General features: G+C 40.2%; 2 protein-coding genes across 4 annotated transcripts in view; one reads left to right on the forward strand and one right to left on the reverse strand.

Moving 5' to 3' along the window:
• CMSS1 (cms1 ribosomal small subunit homolog) overlaps nt 1-20,973 on the forward strand; it is a 396,516-nt gene that overhangs the window by 345,711 nt on the left and 29,832 nt on the right. For all 3 annotated transcript variants that reach the window (XM_081235233.1, XM_081235234.1, XM_081235235.1), the window contains one exon: nt 8,238-8,326. In XM_081235233.1, coding sequence (XP_081091359.1) covers nt 8,238-8,326 — 89 coding nt within the window. The remainder of the gene's footprint in view (nt 1-8,237; nt 8,327-20,973) is intronic.
• On the reverse strand, nt 10,212-11,164 carry LOC308617813 (lysine-rich coiled-coil protein 1-like). Its single transcript, XM_081235197.1, has one exon. It carries the CDS (start codon nt 10,927-10,929, stop codon nt 10,273-10,275), a length of 657 nt encoding a protein of 218 aa, XP_081091323.1. The 5' UTR covers nt 10,930-11,164; the 3' UTR covers nt 10,212-10,272.

Genomic DNA, 20,973 nt, shown 5'->3' on the forward strand with positions numbered 1-20,973 from the left:
CCCAGTTCTGCCTATTAGTTGTGTGACATTGGGCAAGTGTTAACAAATTGTTTGATGAAAGTTAGCTTCTATCTTTTTTTTTTTAAGTCAGGCTTACTGAGGAATAGTTTATATAGTAAATAACTTACATAGTAAAATTAACCCCTTTTTGAGTATGGTTCTGTGAAGTTTTACTAAAGCATACAGTTGTGTAACCACCACCACAATAAAGTTATAGAACATTGCCAACAATCCCCAGAAGTTTCCCATCTCCAGTCCCCAGTAACTACTGATCTGTTTTTTTATCCCTATAGTTTTGCCTTCTCCAGGGTGTTAAATAAGTGGAATCACACATTATATAGCCTCTTGATTCTGGCTTCTTTTGCTTAGCATCGTGCTTTTGAAACTTACCAGGTTATGGGTTTCAGTAGTTTATTCTGTTGAGAAACTGTGAGAACTATAGGAGAGTTAAGCAGGTCTATAGCCAGGGCAGATCTAGGTTTTTGTGAGGCCTAAATCTTATGTAATTTGGGGGACCCTCTCTTAGAAAAAGAATACAAAATTACTGATACAAAACTAGGTATGAAAGAAATTATTTTAAATAAGAAATCACAACAGTACTGTTATAAACACAGGAATTCTGAAAAGTTTTATTTTACTCATCCCTATCAGATAAGAAAAAAAAGTTTTTTTTTAACTGTAAAATACAGCATCTACTGTATTCCTATAGGAGAGACTTGCCATTTTGAATAGACAAAATGGGAACCTAATTTTCTGCTTACAGTTTTACATTTTTGATGATTGGAAGAACTTCCCACTGACTAATTTCTGGTTTCATTCATCCCAAAGCTGCTTTCTCCTCCACTTCCCACGTATTTCTAAGGAAGGAAGCTACAGGTGTGTTTGTGTCACAGTCCACAACCTCTAGCCCTGTACACTTTGTGTCAGATGTCTGGTGAGTTGGCATGGGGTGGTAAGAATATTCCTGGAAGTATTCCTACAGTAGGAGAGCTAGCAATAATTTAACTATAGACTTTATGATTATGAACCTTATAATATCTCATTAAACTCAAGCTCAATGTCTGTCCAACCAGCTCCCTCTAACTGGATCCCCAAAATGCTCACTTCAGCTCCAACACTACTCACTAGGAGATAGGGACAGAGGTGAATTCTAAGTAGAAATAGACAGTGGTCTATTGTATTTATTTTAATCACCATATGTCTTTCTTTTGCAGATTTTTTAAGAAAAATTAACTGTATGATCCATTGCCAGTATTCTCCCTAGAGCCTAGAAGGAATTCATGCAAGTAAATACTTAGAAGCTTAAGGAAATTGCTGAGAAATTGTATTTCTGATACTTTTCATAAAGAGGACGAAGTCAGGGATTGAAGGAAAGAGAAAGATACGTGCAACTTTTAATTTTAGCTTTTTGCTCTTTTTGCCTGGGGTTGAAAAAGAACAGTGTACTTGACTCCACTCCTGTAAGAATTCAACCAATCCCATCTGGTGGTATCCTTTTTTTTTTTTTTTTTTAAAGTAGACCCTCAAGGAGTTGAAAATAAGGTGGCACAGTCTTGGTGACTCCACTCCATGGGCTGAAAATCAGCCACTGGGACTGAGTGGCACAGGCCTAGCTTAACTTCCTCAAATGCCAGCAGTTCTAGAGAAATCTAGATGCTGGAGCCAGGCTGGTTAGGTTGGGTCCCCATTACTGTTCTTTTAATACTCTCTTAATGGAAATCACAGTACTAGCATCCTTACTTCAGAAAAGCAGTTTTCTTTTTTGGAACCAAAAAGCATCACACACAGACTAAAGAAACAACTAATTCATCCTTTATCTGATATTAATATCAAATATAATATAATATAATTTATAATATAATTAATCATATAATATAATTAATAGAGTATAATATATTAATATAACTCCTGCTTTTTTATCAATATTTACATGTTATATTTCAGCCATCATTTTGCTTTTAGCTATATTATCATATTTGAGGTAAGTTTCTTGTAAACAGCATACAGTTAGGTCATTTTTTTAATCCACTTTGTCAATCTCTGTCTTTTTTTTAATATAAATATATTTATTTTATTTATTTATGTTTGGCTGCATCGGGTCTTTTTTGCTGCATACGGGCTTTTTCTAGATGCGGCGAGCAGGGACCACTCTTCATTGCAATGCGCTGGCTTCTCATTGTGGTGGCTTCTTTTGTTGCGGAGCACAGGCTTTAGGTGCACGGGCTTCAGTAGTTGTGGCACATGGGCTCAGTAGTTATGGCTCGTGGACTCTAGAGTGCAGTTTCAGTAGTTGTGGCGCACGGGCTTAGTTGCTCCGCGGCATGTAGGATCTTCCCAGACCAGGGATCGAACTCGTGTCCCCTGCATTGGTAGGCAGATTCTTAACCACTGCGCCACCAGGGAAGTCCCAATCTCTGTCTTTAAATTGGTATGTTTAGATAATTTACATTAATGTAATTGTTGATATGTTGGGATTCAAATATGCCATTTTGTCTTTTCTGTTTATTTGCTATTTCTTGTTTATCTTTCCTGCCTTCCTGTGGGTTACTTGAACATTTTTAGAATTCTGTTTTGATTTATTGTAGTATTTTTGAGTACATCTCTTTGTATAGCTCCTTTAGTGCTTGCTAAAGCACTAGTGTGGGTGTTGGCCTCATTGGGCAGTATGTAAAGTCCTGATTCTCTACTAGGGTTCCTCTGACCCTAGTGGGGAAGGAAAGGTGCCCTTCATTACTACCAGGAGGAGGTGGACATCCAGGCTCACAGTGTATTCTCCATTGCTACTGCACTGGTGGTGTTGATAGAGAACAGGGGTCTGTTACCACCCTTCAGGGATGAAAGTCTCTTCAGGGGTTCAGTCCCTACTTGATCACCTTGACACCACCCTGATGGAAGGTGGAGGAGGAGTTGGGGTGCCTCATTACAGCCTGACAAAGGTGGAAGTCTAGGTTCCCCACTCAGCCTTTGCTGGTGTAGGCAGCAAAGAAAACAGTTTTTCTGTTGTGTTTGGCTGAAGTCAAGTAGTTATTATCTAAAGGTTTTCAGTCTTGCTAGGCTCTTGTTTTCCTGGTCATTTTGTTAAACAGAGCAGACATTTGTTGGGGCTTTTCTGTCTGCTCTCACTGGCATTTCCAAGTTACTAGCTTCTTTAGCTACAAGTCTGAGATAATAAAGCAAAAAGAAAACCCAGGGAGCTCACCGCTGTGTTGTTCCTTGGGCCCCAAAGTCCCTAGTATGTCTGACTTCTTCTCTCCACCTTTCAGAGATCTCCTATGTTTGTTTTATATATAATGGTCAGGACTTTTAGCTGTGCTTCGCAGGAGGAATAAAGGAAAATATGACTACTACTACTCTCTTCCCAGAAGCAGCACTATAAATACTTTTAATGCCAACTTAGTCCTTCATTTAAAAATCCCTGTTAGGGACTTCGCTGGTGGCGCAGTGGTTGAGAATCCGCCTGCCAATACAGGGGACACGGGTTTGAGCCCTGGTCTGGGAAGATCCCACATGCTGCGGAGCAACTAAGCCCATGGACCACAACTGCTGAGCCCACGCTCTAGAGCCCGTGAGCCACAACTACTGAAGCCCGCGTGCCTAGAGCCTGTGCTCCGCAACAAGAGAAGCAACTGCAGCGAGAAGCCCGCGCACTGCAAGGAGGAGTACTGCCTGCTCGCCACAACTGGAGAAAGCCTGTGTGCAGCAATGAAGACCCAATGCAGCCAAAAATAAATAAATAAATAAATTTTAAAAATAAATAAAAAGCCCTGTTAATCTTCTACCTGCTACTTCATTGGGTAGAGTCCTTTTTTTTCATGCTACACAGTTAAAAGTAGGGGTATTAATCAGGGTTCTCCAGAAAAACAGAAGCAACAGAATAGATATCTATATATCTATCTATATTTATCACGTGCTCTCTCTCTCTGTCTCTCTCTCTCTGTGTATCTATGTGTGTATATATAAAGGAATTGGCTCATGCAATTATGGAGACTGTCAAGTCCAAAGATCTGCAGGATAGACTGACAAGCTGGAGACCCAGGAGAGCCGATTGTCTAGTTCCAATCCTAGTCAGAAGGCTTGAGAACCAGGAGAGCTGGTGGTGTAATTCCAGCTTGAAGGCTGGCAGGCTCCATATCCAGGAAGAGCCAATGTTTCAGTTAAAGCACAAAGGCAGAAAAAATTATCTTAATCAGGGGAGGTCATGCTTTTACTTCTTTCTTTTTTTAATATCTTTATGGGAGTATAATTGCTTTACAATGTTGTGTTAGTTTCTGCTATAGAACAAAGTGAATCACCTATATGTACACATATATCCCCATATCCCCTCCCTCGTGAGCCTCCCTCCCACCCTCCCTTTCCCAGCCCTCTAGGTCATCACAAAGTATGGAGCTGATCTCCCTGTGCTATGCAGCTGCTTCCTACTAGCTATCTGTTTTACATTTGGTAGTGTATATATGGCCATGCCACTCTCTCACTTCATCCCAGCTTCCCATTCCCCCTCTGTGTCCTCAAGTTCATTCTATACGTCTGTGTCTTTATTCCTGCCCTGCCACTAGGTTCATCAGTACCGTTTTTTAGGCTCCATATATGTGTGTTGGCATCCGGTGTTTGTTTTTCTCTTTCTGACTTACTTCACTCTGTATGACAGACTCTAGGTCCATCCACCTCATTAGAAATAACTCAATTTCGTTCCTTTCTGTGGATGAGTAATATTCCATGGTATATACGTGCCACATCTTCTTTATCCATTCATCTGTCAATGGACATTTAGGTTGCTTCCATCTCCTGGCTATTGTAAATAGTGCTGCAGTGAACATTGGGGTACATGACTCTTTGAATTATGGTTTTCTCAGGGTATATGCCCAGTAGTGGGATTGCTGGGTCATATGGTAGTTCTATTTTTAGTTTTTTAAGGAACCTCCATACTGTTCTCCATAGTGGCTGTATCAATTTAGATTCCCACCAACAGTGCAGGAGGGTTCCCTTTTGTCCACACCCTCTCCAGCATTTATTGTTTGTAGATTGTTTGATGATGGCCATTCTGACTAGTGTGAGGTGATACCTCATTGTAGTTTTGATTTGCATTTCTCTAATGATTAGTGATGTTGAGCATCTTTTCATGTGTTTGTTGGCAATCTGTATATCTTCTTTGGAGAAATGTCTATTTAGGTCTTCTGCCCATTTTTGGATTGGGTTGCTTGTTTTTTGATATTAAGCTGCATGAGCTGCTTATATATTTTGGAGATTAATCCTTTGTCAGTTGCTTTGTTTGCAAATACTTTCTCCCACTCTGAGGGTTGTCTTTTCATCTTATTTATGGTTTCCATTGCTGTTCAAAAGCTTTTAAGTTTCATTAGGTCCCATTTGTTTATTTTTTATTTCATTTCCATTTCTCTAGAAGGTGGGTCAAAAAGGATCTTGCTGTGATTTATGTCATAGAGTGTTCTGCCTCTGTTTTCCTCTAAGAGTTTTATAGTATCTGGCCTTACAGTTAGGTCTTTAATCCATTTTGAGTTTATTTTTGTGTATGATGTTAGAGAGTGTTCTAATTTCATTCTTTTACATGTGGCTGTCCAGTTTTCCCAGCACCACTTATTGAAGAGACTGTCTTTTCTCCATTGTATATTCTTGCCTCCTTTGTCAAAGATAAGGTGACCATATGTGTGTGGGTTTATCTCCGGGCTTTCTATCCTCTTCCATTGATCTATATTTCTGTTTTTGTGCCAGTACCACACTGTCTTGATTACTGTAGCTTTGTAGTATAGTCTGAAGTCTGGGAGCCTGATCCCTCCAGGTCCATTTTCCTTTCTCAAGATAGCTTTGGCTATTCATGGTCTTTTGTGTTTCCATACAAATTGTAAAATTTTTTGTTCTAGTTCTGTGAAAAATGCCATTGGTAATTTGACAGGGATTGCATTGATTCTGTAGATTGCTTTGGGTAGTATAGTCATTTTCATGATGTTGATTATTTCAATCCATGAACATGGTATATCTTTCCATCTGTTTGTATCGTCTTTGATTTCTTTAATCAGTGTCATAGTTTTCCGCATACAGGTTTTTTGCCCCTTAGGTAGGTTTATTCCTAGGTATTTTATTCCTTTTGTTGAAATAGTAAATGGGAGTGTTTCCTTAATTTCTCTTTCTGATCTTTCATTGTTAGTGTATAGGAATGCAAGGGATTTCTGTGCATTAATTTTGTATCCTGCTACTTTACCAAGTTCATTGATTAGCTCTAGTAGTTTTCTGGTAGAATCTTTAGGATTCTCTATGTATACTGTCATTGTCATCTGCAAACAGTGACAGTTTTACTTCTTCTTTTCTGATTTGGATTCCTTTTATTTCTTTTTCTTCTCTGCTTGTTGTGGCTAAAACTTCCAAAACTATGTTGAATAATAGTGGTGAGAGTGGACATCCTTGTCTTATTCCTCATCTTAGAGGAAATGCTTTCAGTTTTTCACCATTGAGAATGATGTTTGCTGTGGGTTTGTCGTATATGGCCTTTATTATGTTGAGGTAGTTTCCCTCTATGCCCACTTTCTGGAGAGTTTCTATCATAAATCGGTGTTGAATTTTGTCAGAAGCTTTTCCGCATCTATTGAGATGATCATGTGGTTTTTATCCTTCAGTTTGTTGATGTGGTGCATCACACTGATTGATTTGAGGATATTGAAAAATCCTTGCATTCCTGGGATAAACCCCACTTGATCATGGTGTATGAACCTTTTAATGTATTGTTGGATTCGAATTGCTAGTATTTTGTTGAGGATTTTTGCGTTTATGTTCATTAGGGATATTGGCCTGTAGTTTTCTTTTTTGTGACATCTTTGTCTGGTTTTGGTATCAGGGTGATGGTGGCCTCATAGAATGAGTTTGGGAGTATTCCTCTCTCTGCTATATTTTGGAAGAGTTTGAGAAGGATAGGTGTTAGCTCTTCTCTAAATGTTTGATCGAATTTGCCTGTGAAGCCATCTGGTCCTGGGCTTTTGTTTGTGGGAAGATTTTTAATCACAGTTTCAATTTCAGTGCTTGTGATTGGTCTGTTTATGTTTCTGTTTCTCCCTGGTTCAGTCTTGGAATGCTGTGCTTTTCTAAGAATTTGTCCATTTCTTTCAGGTTGTCCATTTTATTGACATATAGCTGCTTGTAGTAATCTCTCATGATCCTCTGTATTTCTGCAGTGTCAGTTGTTACTTCTTCTTTCATGCTTTTAGTTCTATTCCAGCCGTATCTGATTGGATGAGTGCCACCCATATTAAGGAGGGAAATCTGCTTTATTCAGTCTACCCATTCAAATGTTAATCTCAACCAAAAACACCTACACAGAAACATCCAGAATAATGTTTGACCAAATATCTGGGCACCTTGTGGCCCAATCAAGTTGACACATAAAATTAACCATCATAGTATGTAAACATTTAAAAGCTCAGGACTACCAAACTAGTTAATTTGTACCTAAATATGAATTCTGACCAATATTACTCACAAATTCACATTTGGGGCTTTGAGATATACCAAAAAACTCAAAGGGAGTGAGTAAAGCCTTTCAAAGATTCAAAAATGTGTTCAAAGAAAACAACCACTAAAATCTGGAAGACAGTATGGCATTATGGGAAGTAAGAAACTTATGGTTGCCATGTTTCTTTAGAAGAGCATTTTAACAGAAAAATTATTAAAGCTTCTATTTTTCCTGGTTCTTAGAGTAAGAATTTACTTATTCCAGTGTTGAAAGATTTTATAAATTCAAAATAAGAATTTCTCATGATCTATAGTCCTTCTGTCACACTCTCTTAACATTACCCCTGGAGCCAGCACACAGGCGTCAAGAGCTGGCTGGTTCTCAGTGCAGGCAGTATCACTTGTGGGGAAGACTTTGGACTCAAATAGGGTTCCCAGGTGTGTGACCTGGGGCAAATTACTTCATCCCTCTAAGCAGCAACTTTCTTATCTGAAAATGGGGAGTTTAATATCTGTAAAATCAGCATGAGTGTTCCATAATTAAACATTCTCAAATTTAGACATCTGAATAATCTTCATTTTTGCAGTTTATAAATCACACTGCCACCTTGGTTCTTAAATCTCTGTCTTCATTTTGGATCATTTTCTTAAATTCAGCTTCTTAGAGGTGAAATTAATGAGTCAAGGGATAGAACCTTCTAAAAAGATGGTACCAAGATTACACTAGCAATGGAAGAAAGAAAGAGAGAGGTGCTTTTCTCATTTTTAACCTTTATGTTTTCTAGAAGCATCAGATGGTGAAGGAGGAGGAGACACAGCAATGACACAGCAGGAGAGAGCTCCAGTTCCTGCCCTGTCAAAGAAAACCCAACAGGTTACAGTCACTGTGGGAGAGTCACAGCTGTTGGCTCTGAAATCAGCCTCTTCTACCCCTCTACAGCATTCTGTGTGCTCCAATACCAGTTATTGGTGGGATTTGAGGGAAGCTTTTACCTTCTCTGCCTTTGAAAGAGCCATGCCTCATTAATTACAAACCAGCAAGGTCTATTTTTCCCCCTAATATTTTTTTTACAATACTGATATCTTAGATTCTTGTATTACATTTTTACCAAAGACCCAGTTTTATTCTTTTGGGTATAGTTCCTAGGAGAAGACAAATAGCATAGATATGCAAGATTGCCCCCACACCAATGCATTATTACAGTACCAAGACATGCTGTGAGCAGGCTCCCAGGGCCTCATGTCTATCTAGCATCATGTCTGTTGTGTGAATTCTTATTGAAGATTTGCTACCTTCGTATTACCACAAGTGGCCATTTGATAAACTTTGCTCCCTGGACTTAGGCCCTTTTATTGCCTTTTTAATCTTCTTGCTGGCCACTCACATCCATTGGCACCTTTCTTACATTATTGTTCCTGAGACCTAATTGGTAACCATGTGTGATTTTTTTAAAGGACTATCTAACTGTCAGTCCAAAGTTACCATCTTCTTCATAGTAACAATATGTGGCCTTATTCTTATTGTAGGTGGCCCTAAACACATTGCACTAGAGTTTTGTGACCCAAAGTTTGTGACCAGGCTCAGGATAATTGTGGGAAGCAGTTTAGCATTTGGTTAGCTACAAGCTATGACTCCTTGGGCAAGTTAAACTCTCTGTGCCTCAGTCTCCATATTGGTAAAGTGGTGATAATATGTGTATTTTCTTCACAGGGTTACGGTGAGGATTAAATGATTAACACTTGTTAAGTTCTTTGAACTGTGGTTGGCAAAGAGTCAGCACTGAAGTGATAATTCTTATAGTAAAATATACTTCAAGTCTTTTATTTTATTCATTATTTTTTCTTTGTGAGGTGGGGAATGCAGAAAGATATACGTATTTAATGTATAATCTAGTCTTGGTTTTCTCTCTAGCCATTAAATATTTAACTCCAAGGCCCTGTATCAGTTTTAGTTTGAACCATTCTTTCTAAGACCTACAGGTTAACATCTGTAGCTTTTCAATTTATTTCACCAAGATGGGGTTTGATTTTACCTCACTTAACTCCACTGACCATACCATAGACATGCCTTCTTTGACCTCCGCCTCTAATCAGTGCCTACTTGCAGAACTTGTTTCCAGATATTCTTTTTTTTTTTGTAGAAATTAGAACTTTATTATATTATAAACATTTCCAGAATATAAACTGATTTTGTATCAAGACTCCTTGAAACGCTTAAAACTGTATGTAACTTAAGCTTATTGTAATGTATGTCATTTTCCACTTTCCAATATGGAAAATATACTGCAAGTTAGATCTAACAAAGGAAAAACAATCAATCTAAACTGCTTCACAGAGAAAACTAATGAATATAAAAACACCCACCCCAAACTAAAACCCAATCAAGAAATAGATTCTGTAAAGGCTATTAATCCTCCAATTTAAAATAAATGACATCCCAAGGGAAAAATACTTCCACCATCATAGCAATTTGATGAATTAAAGCAGAGCCACTCTCATTTAGGGAAATTACATTATGTATAAGAAAAATGTAGTAATGATTTTAGAAAAGAGGAAAATTAATTTCCATGTTGGAGAGCAAGCACACTAAATGTTTTCTGTTCACTTAGCCTTTGTACCTGCTCACATGAAAAGAGCGATAGGAACATCGTAAAACCAAGCTCCTCAACTCTTTTTTCAGTTTAACATCAGGAGAACCAATGCGAGAGCTTCAAAATCCAAGGAGGGACTGGTCCCAAAGCATCTCCTCTTCTTCCTTTCTTTGCCTTGTTCCTTTTTCTCTTTACTACGCTTATGTTCCTCTTTCTTAGAGGCTACATCTCAGCTTTTTTTCTCCTTTCGGTTCTTAAGCTTTTCTGTACTGACTGTTTCAACCTCTGTTTTGTTTCTTTGGATGCTCTTGTATTTGTCTAAATCTATTTCTTCACAAGCTTTCTTCCTCTTATGCTTGGGCCACTCCTCCTCTTGTTTTTCCCAGCCTTTCTCTGGGAGCCTTTTTCTCTTCTGATGTATCTGTTTATAACTAGCTTGATGGGCACTGGTACTGTTTTCTGAGGAGAGGTGCCTGTAAATACCTCCAGATTCTACACTGTATGAGCTACAGTTATACTCTTGCTGACTGAAGCTCAGGGGTACTGGTTTTCCTGAGAAACAGTCTCTGGTGAATTGACAGCAGCTCAGGGAGTCCAGTCTCAGCCTGCTGTCATGCGCCGCTAGCCACTGAGGTAACCGCTCTTCCAGTGTTTGCGAAATACTGCGTGGTCTTGGGTAGGTCTGGACGGTTTCACAAAGGAGTCTTTGATCAAACATTCTACACCTGGGTCTAAAATCAACCTCTTCTTTGCACCCACAGGTTTCCAAATAATCCTCTCTCATCTTTCTGAAACAAGTCTTTGGCTCTAAGCCTCTGGCTTTCTGCACTTTGATGTAATCTTCAAGTTCATCTTGAAAAGAGTCACATGTCTTTGAATGCTTCATTAGGTTGACAAGGGGTTCTCCTTAACAGGTTGAGAACTTGGTGGAGAAATTTGATCATATTCACCCATTGATTGCTTCAGTTTTTTAGCATGAACTTTCCCCAAATAGTGGGACTGTGCAACAACTGAGGAGCTAAAAACCATGATGCCGAGACTAAAAAATCTATTTTTGTCCAATACTCCGCTCCCATTCACCTCATAATGTGAAATCCATTGTGTTTCAAATTATGGCACTACTCCTTTTACAAAAGGTATCTGTAAAAAGTTCAGTCTTTGCTCATTCAATGTGGTACCTTCTCTGAGGCAGGGGCCCCCTCCGCGCCAACGCCGCCCACCAGTGGACAGGCCGAGGTGGAGGAGGCGGAGAGGCAGGGACCACCGCTGCCTCCGCCGAGCAAGCAGGGTGGGAGCAGGAGGCGGAGACCGGACTTCCGAGGGGAAGTGGCCGCCATCACCAGCGGCCGACTGGACGGCACCGCCGCCATAAGGCGCACTACTGCGCTTGCTCCAAATATTCTTTGTAGCCCACTGGCTTTCTTTTTTATTACTTTCTCCCTTGATTTTATTTTTGATTGTTCCTCACTTTTTCTGGACTCTTTGGTGAAAGAATAAATCTGCATTAATAAACTCACCCAAGCCTGCACCTTTAGACTTTTTATTGGCGGAGCGTTCGCCTTGCTGAATTTCCACCTGTTTTTTACCTCCTTCCAACTTGAGTCTTCTTTTCCCACAACCGTCAAGTTAGATAAATGGCAGGGAACCACAGGAAGAAAGGAGAAAGGTTGAGGAAGAGAAAGTTAAATACATTCTTAATTTCCATGAGCATTCACCTATCTTTCAGCAGCCCTGGTTTCAACAATAATAAGACGATTTATTGAACACTCACCACAGGCACTGTGTAAGGCACCATGACTCAATCGTCACAGCTGCCCTGCGAAGTAGGGGGGACCCCATTTTACGAAGAACCTGAAACTCAGAGAGATGGGTACCAGGAGTGATGACCCACTTGACTGTCTTTTTTTTTTTTTTTTTTTGCGATACGCGGGCCTCTCACTGTTGTGGCCTCTCCCATTGCAGAGCACAGTCTCCGGACGCGCAGGCACAGCGGCCATGGCTCACAGGCCCAGCCACTCCGCGGCATGTGGGATCCTCCCGGACCGGGGCATGAACCCGTGTGCCCTGCATCAGAAGGCGGACTCTCAACCACTGCGCCACCAGGGAAGCCCCACTTGACTGTCTTTAAGCCACGCCCTGAGGATGACACTGCTTCCATTTCCCTTTCCACCTGTCCTTCCTCATTCAACTTGGGAAAATTGGATTTACCATGCCATCAAGTAATTTCTTGGTCGCATGCCATTGCTATTTTATGCCAAGGGAAAAAAAAAATCACCAGAGATTTTACTGCTCGTTTTAACCACCTTCATCTTGCTCTAATTTCTTTCACTAACAAATTGCTGTAAGGAAACAAAGTCCTGGGAACTCCCTGGCAGTCCAGTGGTTAGGGCTCCACGCTTCCACTGCAGGGGACACTGGTTCAATCCCTGGTCCGGGAACTAAGATCCTGCATGCCAAGTGGCCAATAAATAAATAAATATAAATTTTAAAAAAAATCAAAGTCCTAGGTAGACACAGTGCCCTTATCACTCTCTACAAGCCTATCCTCATTGCCTTGGCCAGAGAATTCACACAAGAATCTCCTTGTGCCCCTCTGCCTTATTTGAGTGTTATCCATCTACCTCTCTGGTCTCCCTACCATGCTGTACACATCTGTGCATCTCCACTGCATCTGGCACAGAACCTTCCCCGAACTGGCACTCATTTGTGAAAAGGAATAATGGATGACTAGACTGGTATCCCAGCTTTCTTACCCCTCTTCCCATCTCAACCCTTTGTGTCCCAGCTGTGAGCCATTGGCTCCCTGACACTACTGCCCGCAGATGCCTTTTGGAGCCCCGTGACCATTGTCCCTCCTTCAGCCCCTCCTTGAAGGGTCCCCCACCTTGACATTAGACCTGGGAGTCTCTTCTCCTCCAGCCTGAATACCACACAGTCCCTTGGGCTCCTCTGTGGCCTCCTCATCCTGTCTCCCGCTGCTCTTCTCCCTCTGGAACTCATCTCACCACCCCAAGGACGGCCTTTTTGTCAGGCTGACTGTCCTTTCTTGAGTCCTTCTCTAGTTGTTTATGCACATAGAGGTTGCATTTCCAACTAGCCCATAAGCACCTCAGGGGCCAGGGTTTCTTTTGTGTTCACTGTGGTACCTAGCACAGCCACAGGCACATGATTCATTTGGCACATGTGACCAAGTATTTGTTTTTTAATAGTAATCGTAGGACTTCCCTGGTGGCGCAGTGGTTGAGAGTCTGCCTGCCGATGCAGGGGACATGGGTTCGTGCTCTGGTCCAGGGGGATCCCACATGCTGCGGAGCGGCTGGGCCCGTGAGCATGGCCGCTGAGCCTGCGCGTCTGGAGCCTGTGCTCCGCAAGGGCAGAGGCCACAGCAGTGAGAGGCCCGCATAACACAGAAAAAAAAAAAAATAGTAATCATATATTTTTCTTGGATCAAAAAAAAAGAAAAAGAAAAGAAATAACTGTTTACTATATTTAAGTTTTGAATTTTTTTCAAATTTGCTTAGTTTGCTGTTCTTGAAGGGTTTTTTTGTTTGTTTGTTTGTTTTGTTTTTTAATGCTTGCATAGGAACTGCCTGGCATTATGCTGCTAGCTGTAATATGCATATCACCAGGTGAGAGTGTCTGTCCAATTAGATGGTGTTCCCTCCTTTGCCATAGCTGGGCCTCACATTTTTATTACGGAGTCCACACCTCCCATCTGTCCAGTATTTCAAGCAGCAGGTTTATAACTTTATACAAGTTTTCTACCCTTGCAACTACATCATCTCTAGCAACCATTTCACATCTAAACAATCATCCTTGGCCTCCTTAATAATGTGAGTATAAAGATTTGCCAGTAGTTTTTTTTTTTTTCCAAATACTGCTTCCAAAATAAATGATGAATTCCCCTACTCCTAGAGATTGCATCACTCTCTTCCCTCCTCAACATCACTCATTTCAGAGCCAGCCCTAGTGACTTTGTAATTATGGTTCCCAGAATATAATCCCTTATGAGGGATTTCGTGAATTTTCATTGATGCCTCCATGATGTCAGTAGCCTTTTAATGGTTCCATGACCCATCCTCTCCCCCTCAGAGACAACACTGGACTTCTTTTCTTCTTAAGCTAGCCTTTTGTTTATCTCCATGGATCATAAAAGAATCTTCAGCAAGAGTACTTATCCCTTTCCCTCCTTACTTACCTCTCTCACTACTGTATTTTCTTACTAATTCTTTATGTTCACATTGATCATTTCATATCTCTCCTACTCTTCAAGATTATTCTTGATTAAGAGAAAAGAGAACTGTGTCCTGATTTACCTTCCTCCTTTCCATGCTGGTTTCTCAATTCTGCTTCGCTTTCTATTAATCTATTATTGTATAACAAATTACCCCCAAAGTTAGTAGCTTAAAACAGAAAAGATTCCTTATCTCAGTTTCTGTTACCTCACAGGCATGGCTAAGTTCAGTCTCTCTGGCTCTACATCTCTCGTCAGTTGTCAGTCAAGTTGTAAGCTGGACGTTAGGGGTTCCACCATGAGGAGCCCTTCTTGAAGTTCATTCAGGTGGCTGTTGGCAGGCCTCAGTCCCTCATCATGTGAGCCTCTCCACAGGGATGCCTCACAACATTGCCCATGGCTTCCTTCAGGCCATGTGAGTGACCCAAGAGGGAACTAATGAGCACTCAAGACCGAAACCAGTCTTTTTTTTTTTTTAACATCTTTATTAGAGTATAATTGCTTTACAATGGTGTGTTAGTTTCTAATGTATAACAAAGTAAATCAGCTATATGTATACATATATCCCCATAGCCCCTCCCTCGTGCGTCTCCTTCCCACCTTCCCTATCCCACCCCTCTAGGTGTTCACAAAGCACTGAGCTGATCTCCCCTTGCTATGTGGCTGCTTCCCACTAGCTATCTATTTACATTTGGTAGTGTATATATGTCCATGCCACTCTCTCACTTCGTCCCAGCTTACCCTTCCCCCTCCCTGTGTCCTCAAGTCCATTCTCTACGTCTACGTCTTTATTCCTGTCCTGCCCCTAGGTTCTTCAGAACCCTTTTTTTTTTTTAGATTCCATATATATGTGTTAGCATATGGTATTTGTTTTTCTTTCTGACTTCCTTCACTCTGTATGACAGTCTCTAGATCCATCCACCACGCTACAAATAACTCAATTTCGTTTCTTTTTATGGCTGAGTAATATTCCATTGTATATATGTGCCACATCTTCTTTATCCATTCATCTGTCGATGGACACGTAGGTTGCTTCCATGCCCTGGCTATTGTAAATAGTGCTTCAATGAACATTAGGGTGCATGTGTCTTTTTATATTATGGTTTTCTCTGGGTATATGGCCAGTAGTGGGATTGCTGGGTCATATGGTAATTCTGTTTTTAGTTTTTTAAGGAACCTCCATACTGTTCTCCATAGTGGCTGTATCAATTTACATTCCCACCAACAGTGCAAGAGAGTTTCCTTTTCTCCAGCATTTATTGTTTGTAGATTTTTTGATGATGGCCATTCTGACTGGTGCAAGGTGATACCTCACTGTAGTTTTGATTTGCATTTCTCTAATGATTAGTGGTGTTGAGCATCCTTTCATGTGTTTTTGACAATCTGTATATCTTCTTTGGAGAAGTGTCTATTTAGATCTTCTGCCCATTTTTGGATTGGGTTGTTTGCTTTTTTGGTATTGAGCTGCATGAGCTGTTTGTATATTCTGGAGATTAATCCTTTGTCAGTTGCTTCGTTTGCAAATATTTTCTCCCATTCTGAGGGTTGTCTTTTCATCTTGTTTATGGTTTCCTTTGCTGTTCAAAAGCTTTTACATTTCGTTAGGTCCCATTTGTTTATTTTTGTTTTTATTTCCATTTCTCTAGGAGGTGGGTCAAAAAGAATCTTGCTGTGATTTATGTCAAAGAGTGTTCTGCCTATGTTTTCCTCTAAGAGAGAAACGACAGTCTTTTTATAACCTAATCTCAGAACTGACATCACATCACTTCTGCCATATTCTTTTAGAAGCAGATCAGTAAATCTGGTACACATTCAAGAGGAGGGGATGAATACCAGGAGATAGTGATCACTGGTTCTATCCTGTAATCTGGCTACCACAGTCTGCCCTCTGGCCCCCAGTGACTTACATCCCTCCCATATGCAGGATATATTTGCCCCTCCCAAGGTTTGCAAAAATCTTATGACGTTACAGCATGAGCTTGGTGTCCAGAATTTCATTGTCTAGATCAGGTCCAGGTGCAGTTGAGGTTCCTCGGGTTTAGACCTTTAAGTATAACTCTTTGAGTGTATTTCTTCTCAACCTATGAAACTAAAGAGACAAGTTATCTCACCCCTACGTACCCAACACCAAGCAGTGAGGCAAGCATTGGGTAACCTCTATAGGCATTTCTATTCAAATAGGAGTAACAAAGAGTCATTGGTCCACAACATTCAGAAAGTGTTAGGAGTTTCTTGATTAAGTCTTAAGGCCCAGGGTCTTATGGTTCTTGGCACTGCTCTTTGGGTTCTTGTTCTGTCCTCTGAGTCATCCTCCCTTTTTTTTTTAAATGAAAGGTAACATGTGTTTGCAACTAAGCAGCTCTTTCAGCTTGCTTCTTGACAATAGAATTCTGAGGGTTCCTCTCTGACCCTCTCAGCTTCTGAATATATAACTCCTTTAAGAATTGTGTGGGGGCTTCCCTGGTGACGCAGTGGTTAAAAATTCGCCTGCCAATACTGGGAACACGGGTTCGAGCCCTGGTCCATGATGATCCCACATGCCGCAGAGCAGCTAAGCCTATGCGCCACAACTACTGAGCCTGCACTCTAGAGCCCACAAGCCACAACTGCTGAGCATGCATGCCACAGCTACTGAAGCCTGCATGCCTAGAGCCCATGCTCTGCAACAAGAGAAGTCACTGCAATGAGAAGCCTGCGCACCGCAACGAAGAGTAGCCCCTGCTCACTGCAACTAGAGAAAGCCTGCATGCAGCCATGAAGACCCAATGCAGCCAAAAATAATAAATTAATTAAATTAATTAATTAATTAAAAAAAAAGAATTATGTGGCTCTCCTATGATTCATCTGGGGATTTACTCTATTAGGCAGAAGTCACACCCACAATGTTTTCCAGATAAACCCTTCTGTACCTTGGGCTTCAGCTGAGACAATTACAAGATAAGACCCCTTAAGCTTCCTAGACTCACGTTTGAGAGAATCTGCGAGGCACACCTTTAATTTCCTTAAAGACTTTTGTTTTTTCTTTTTAATTTGGCTGCACTGCGGGGCTTGCGGGATCCTAGTTCCCTGACCAGGTATCAAACCCGGACCCTCAGCAGTGAAAGCATGGAGTCCTAACCACTGGACCACCAGGGAATTCCCTTTAAGGATTTCTTATGTAACTGTGACTGTGTCCAAAATTTTTGAACAGTGTGTTCAGGCACTATCCATCTAGCAATCACCTTATTTTTGACACATTTCAAAGTAATTTGCAAAATCAGTACACTCCCCTCTGATGCTTCAGCATGCATATTATTTTTTTATAAGCATTTTATTGTTTTATCTGTGTGTACATTATGCCCCTTTTTATAAAAGATCTGAAGAAACTTTTTTTTCCGCTTTATAACAAATTTAATCAGTTATACATATACATATGTTCCCATATCCCCTCCCTTTTGCGTCTCCCTCCCACCCTCCCTATACCACCCCTCCAGGTGGTCACAAAGCACCGAGCTGATCTCCCTGTGCCATGCGGCTGCTTCCCACTAGCTATCTACCTTACGTTTGGTAGTGTATATATGTCCATGCCGCTCTTTCACTTTGTCACAGCTTACCCTTCCCCCTCCCCATATCCTCAAGTCCATTCTCTAGTAGGTCTGTGTCTTTATTCCTGTCTTACCTCTATGTTCTTCATGACATTTTTTTTCTTAAATTCCATATATATGTGTCAGCATACAGTATTTGTCTTTCTCTTTCTGACTTACTTCACTCTGTATGACAGACTCTAGGTCCATCCACCTCATTACAAATAGCTCAATTTCATTTCTTTTTATGGCTGAATAATATTCCATTGTATATATGTGCCACATCTTCTTTACCCATTCATCCGATGATGGACACTTAGGTTGTTTCCATCTCCGGGCTATTGTAAATAGGGCTGCTATGAACATTTTGGTACATGTCTCTTTTTGAATTATGGTTTTCTCAGGGTATATGCCCAGTAGTGGGATTGCTGGGTCATATGGTAGCTCTATTTGTAGTTTTTTAAGGAACCTCCATACCGTTCTCCATAGTGGCTGTACCAATTCACATTTCCACCAGCAGTGCAAGAGTGTTCCTTTTTTTCCACACCCTGTCCAGCATTTATTGTTTCTAGATTTTTTGATGATGGCCATTCTGACTGGTGTGAGATGATATCTCATTGTAGTTTTGATTTGCATTTCTCTAATGAGCAAAGATGTTGAGCATCCTTTCATGTGTTTGTTGGCAGTCTGTATATCTTCTGTTGAGAAATGTCTATTTAGGTCTTCTGCCCATTTTTGGATTGGGTTGTTTGTTTTTTTGTTATTGAGCTGCATGAGCTGCTTATAAATTTTGGAGATTAATCCTTTGTCAGTTGCTTCATTTACAAATATTTTCTTCCATTCTGAGGGTTGTCTTTTGGTCTTGTTTATGGTTTCCTTTGCTGTGCAAAAGCTTTTAAGTTTCATTAGGTCCCATGTGTTTATTTTTGTCTCTATTTCCATTTCTCTAGGAGGTGGGTCAAAAAGGATCTTGCTGTGATTTATGTCATAGAGTGTTCTGCCTATGTTTTCCTCTAAGAGTTTGATAGTGTCTGGCCTTACATTTAGGTCTTTAATCCATTTTGAGCTTATTTTTGTGTATGGTGTTAGGGAGTGATCTAATCTCATACTTTTACATGTCCCTATCCAGTTTTCCCAGCACCACTTATTGAAGAGGCTGTCCTTTCTCCACTGTACATTCCTGCCTCCTTTATCAAAGATAAGGTGACCATATGTGCGTGGGTTTATCTCTGGGCTTTCTATCCTGTTCCATTGATCTATCTTTCTGTTTTTGTGCCAGTACCATACTGTCTTGATTACTGTAGCTTTGTAGTATAGTCTGAAGTCAGGGAGCCTGATTCCTCCAGCTCCATTTTTCGTTCTCAAGATTGCTTTGCCTATTCGGGGTCTTTTGTGTTTCCATACAAATTGTGAAATTTTTTGCTCTAGTTCTGTGAAAAATGCCAGTGGTAGTTTGATAGGGACTGCATTGAATCTGTAGATTGCTTTGGGTAGTAGAGTCATTTTCACAATGTTCATTATTCCAATCCAAGAACATGGTACATCTCTCCATCTATTTGTATCATCTTTAATTTCTTTCATCAGTGTCTTACAATTTTCTGCATACAGGTCTTTTGTCTCCTTAGGTGGGTTTATTCCTAGATATTTTATTCTTTTTGTTGCAATGGTAAATGGGAGTGTTTCCTTGATTTCACTTTCAGATTTTTCATCATTAGTATATAGGAATGCCAGAGATTTCTGTGCATTAAATTTGTATCCTGCAACTTTACCAAATTCATTGATTAGCTCTATTAGTTTTCTGGTAGCATCTTTAGGATTCTCTATGTATAGTATCATGTCATCTGCAAACAGTGACAGCTTTACTTCTTTTTTTCCAATTTGGATTCCTTTTATTTCCTTTTCTTCTCTGATTGCTGTGGCTAAAACTTCCAAAACTATGTTGAATAAGAGTGGTGAGAGTGGGCAACCTTGTCTCGTTCCTGATCTTTGTGGAAATGGTTTCAGTTTTTCACCATTGAGGACGATGCTGGCTGTGGGTTTGTCATATATGGCCTTTATTATGTTGAGGAAAGTTCCCTCTATGCCTACTTTCTGCAGGGTTTTTCTCATAAATGAGTGTTGAATTTTGTCGAAAACTTTCTCTGCATCTATTGAGATGATCATATGGTTTTTCTTCTTCAATTTGTTAATGTGGTGTATCACGTTGATTGATTTGCGTATATTTAAGAATCCTTGCATTCCTGGAATAAACCCCACTTGATCATGGTGTATGATCCTTTTAATGTGCTGTTGGATTCTGTTTGCTAGTATTTTGTTGAGGATTTTTGCATCTATGTTCATCAGTGATATTGGCCTGTAGTTTTCTTTCTTTGTGACATCCTTGTTTGGTTTTGGTATCAAGGTGATGGTGGCCTTGTAGAATGAGTTTGGGAGTGTTCCTCCCTCTGCTATATTTTGAAAGAGTTTGAGAAGGATGGGTGTTAGCTCTTCTCTAAATGCTTGATAGAATTCACCTGTGAAGCCATCTGGTCCTGGGCTTTTGTTTGTTGGAAGATTTTTTATCACAGTTTCAATTTCAGTGCTTGTGATTGGTCTGTTCATATTTTCTATTTCTTCCTGATTCAATCTTGGCAGGTTGTGCATTTCTAAGAATTTGTCCATTTCTTTCAGGTTGTCCATTTTATTGGCATAGAGTTGCTTGTAGTAATCTCTCATGATCTTTTGTATTTCTGCAGTGTCAGTTGTTACTTCTCCTTTTTCATTTCTAATTCTATTGATTTGAGTCTCCTCCCTTTTTTTCTTGATGAGGCTGGCTAATGGTTTGTCAATTTTGTTTATCTTCTCAAAGAACCAGCTCTTAGTTTTATTGATCTTTGCTATCGTTTCCTTCGTTTCTTTTTCATTTATTTCTGATCTGATTTTTATGATTTCTTTCCTTCTGCTAACTTTGGGACGTTTTTGTTCTTCTTTCTCTAATTGCTTTAGGTGCAAGGTTAGGTTGTTTATTCGAGATGTTTCCTGTTTCTTAAGGTGGGATTGTATTGCTATAAACTTCCCTCTTAGAACTGCTTTTGCTGCATCCCATAGGTTTTGGGTCATCGTGTCTCCATTGTCATTTGTTTCTAGGTATTTT

This window comes from Mesoplodon bidens (genome assembly GCF_964165515.1).
Source record: "Mesoplodon bidens genome assembly, chromosome: 5".
Taxonomy (NCBI): Eukaryota; Metazoa; Chordata; class Mammalia; order Artiodactyla; family Ziphiidae; genus Mesoplodon; species Mesoplodon bidens.

Coding starts and splice junctions, on each gene's coding strand:
- LOC308617813 (XM_081235197.1), bottom strand. CDS start 10,929: ATGAAGCATTCAAAGACATGTGACTCTTTTCAAGATGAACTTGAAGAT.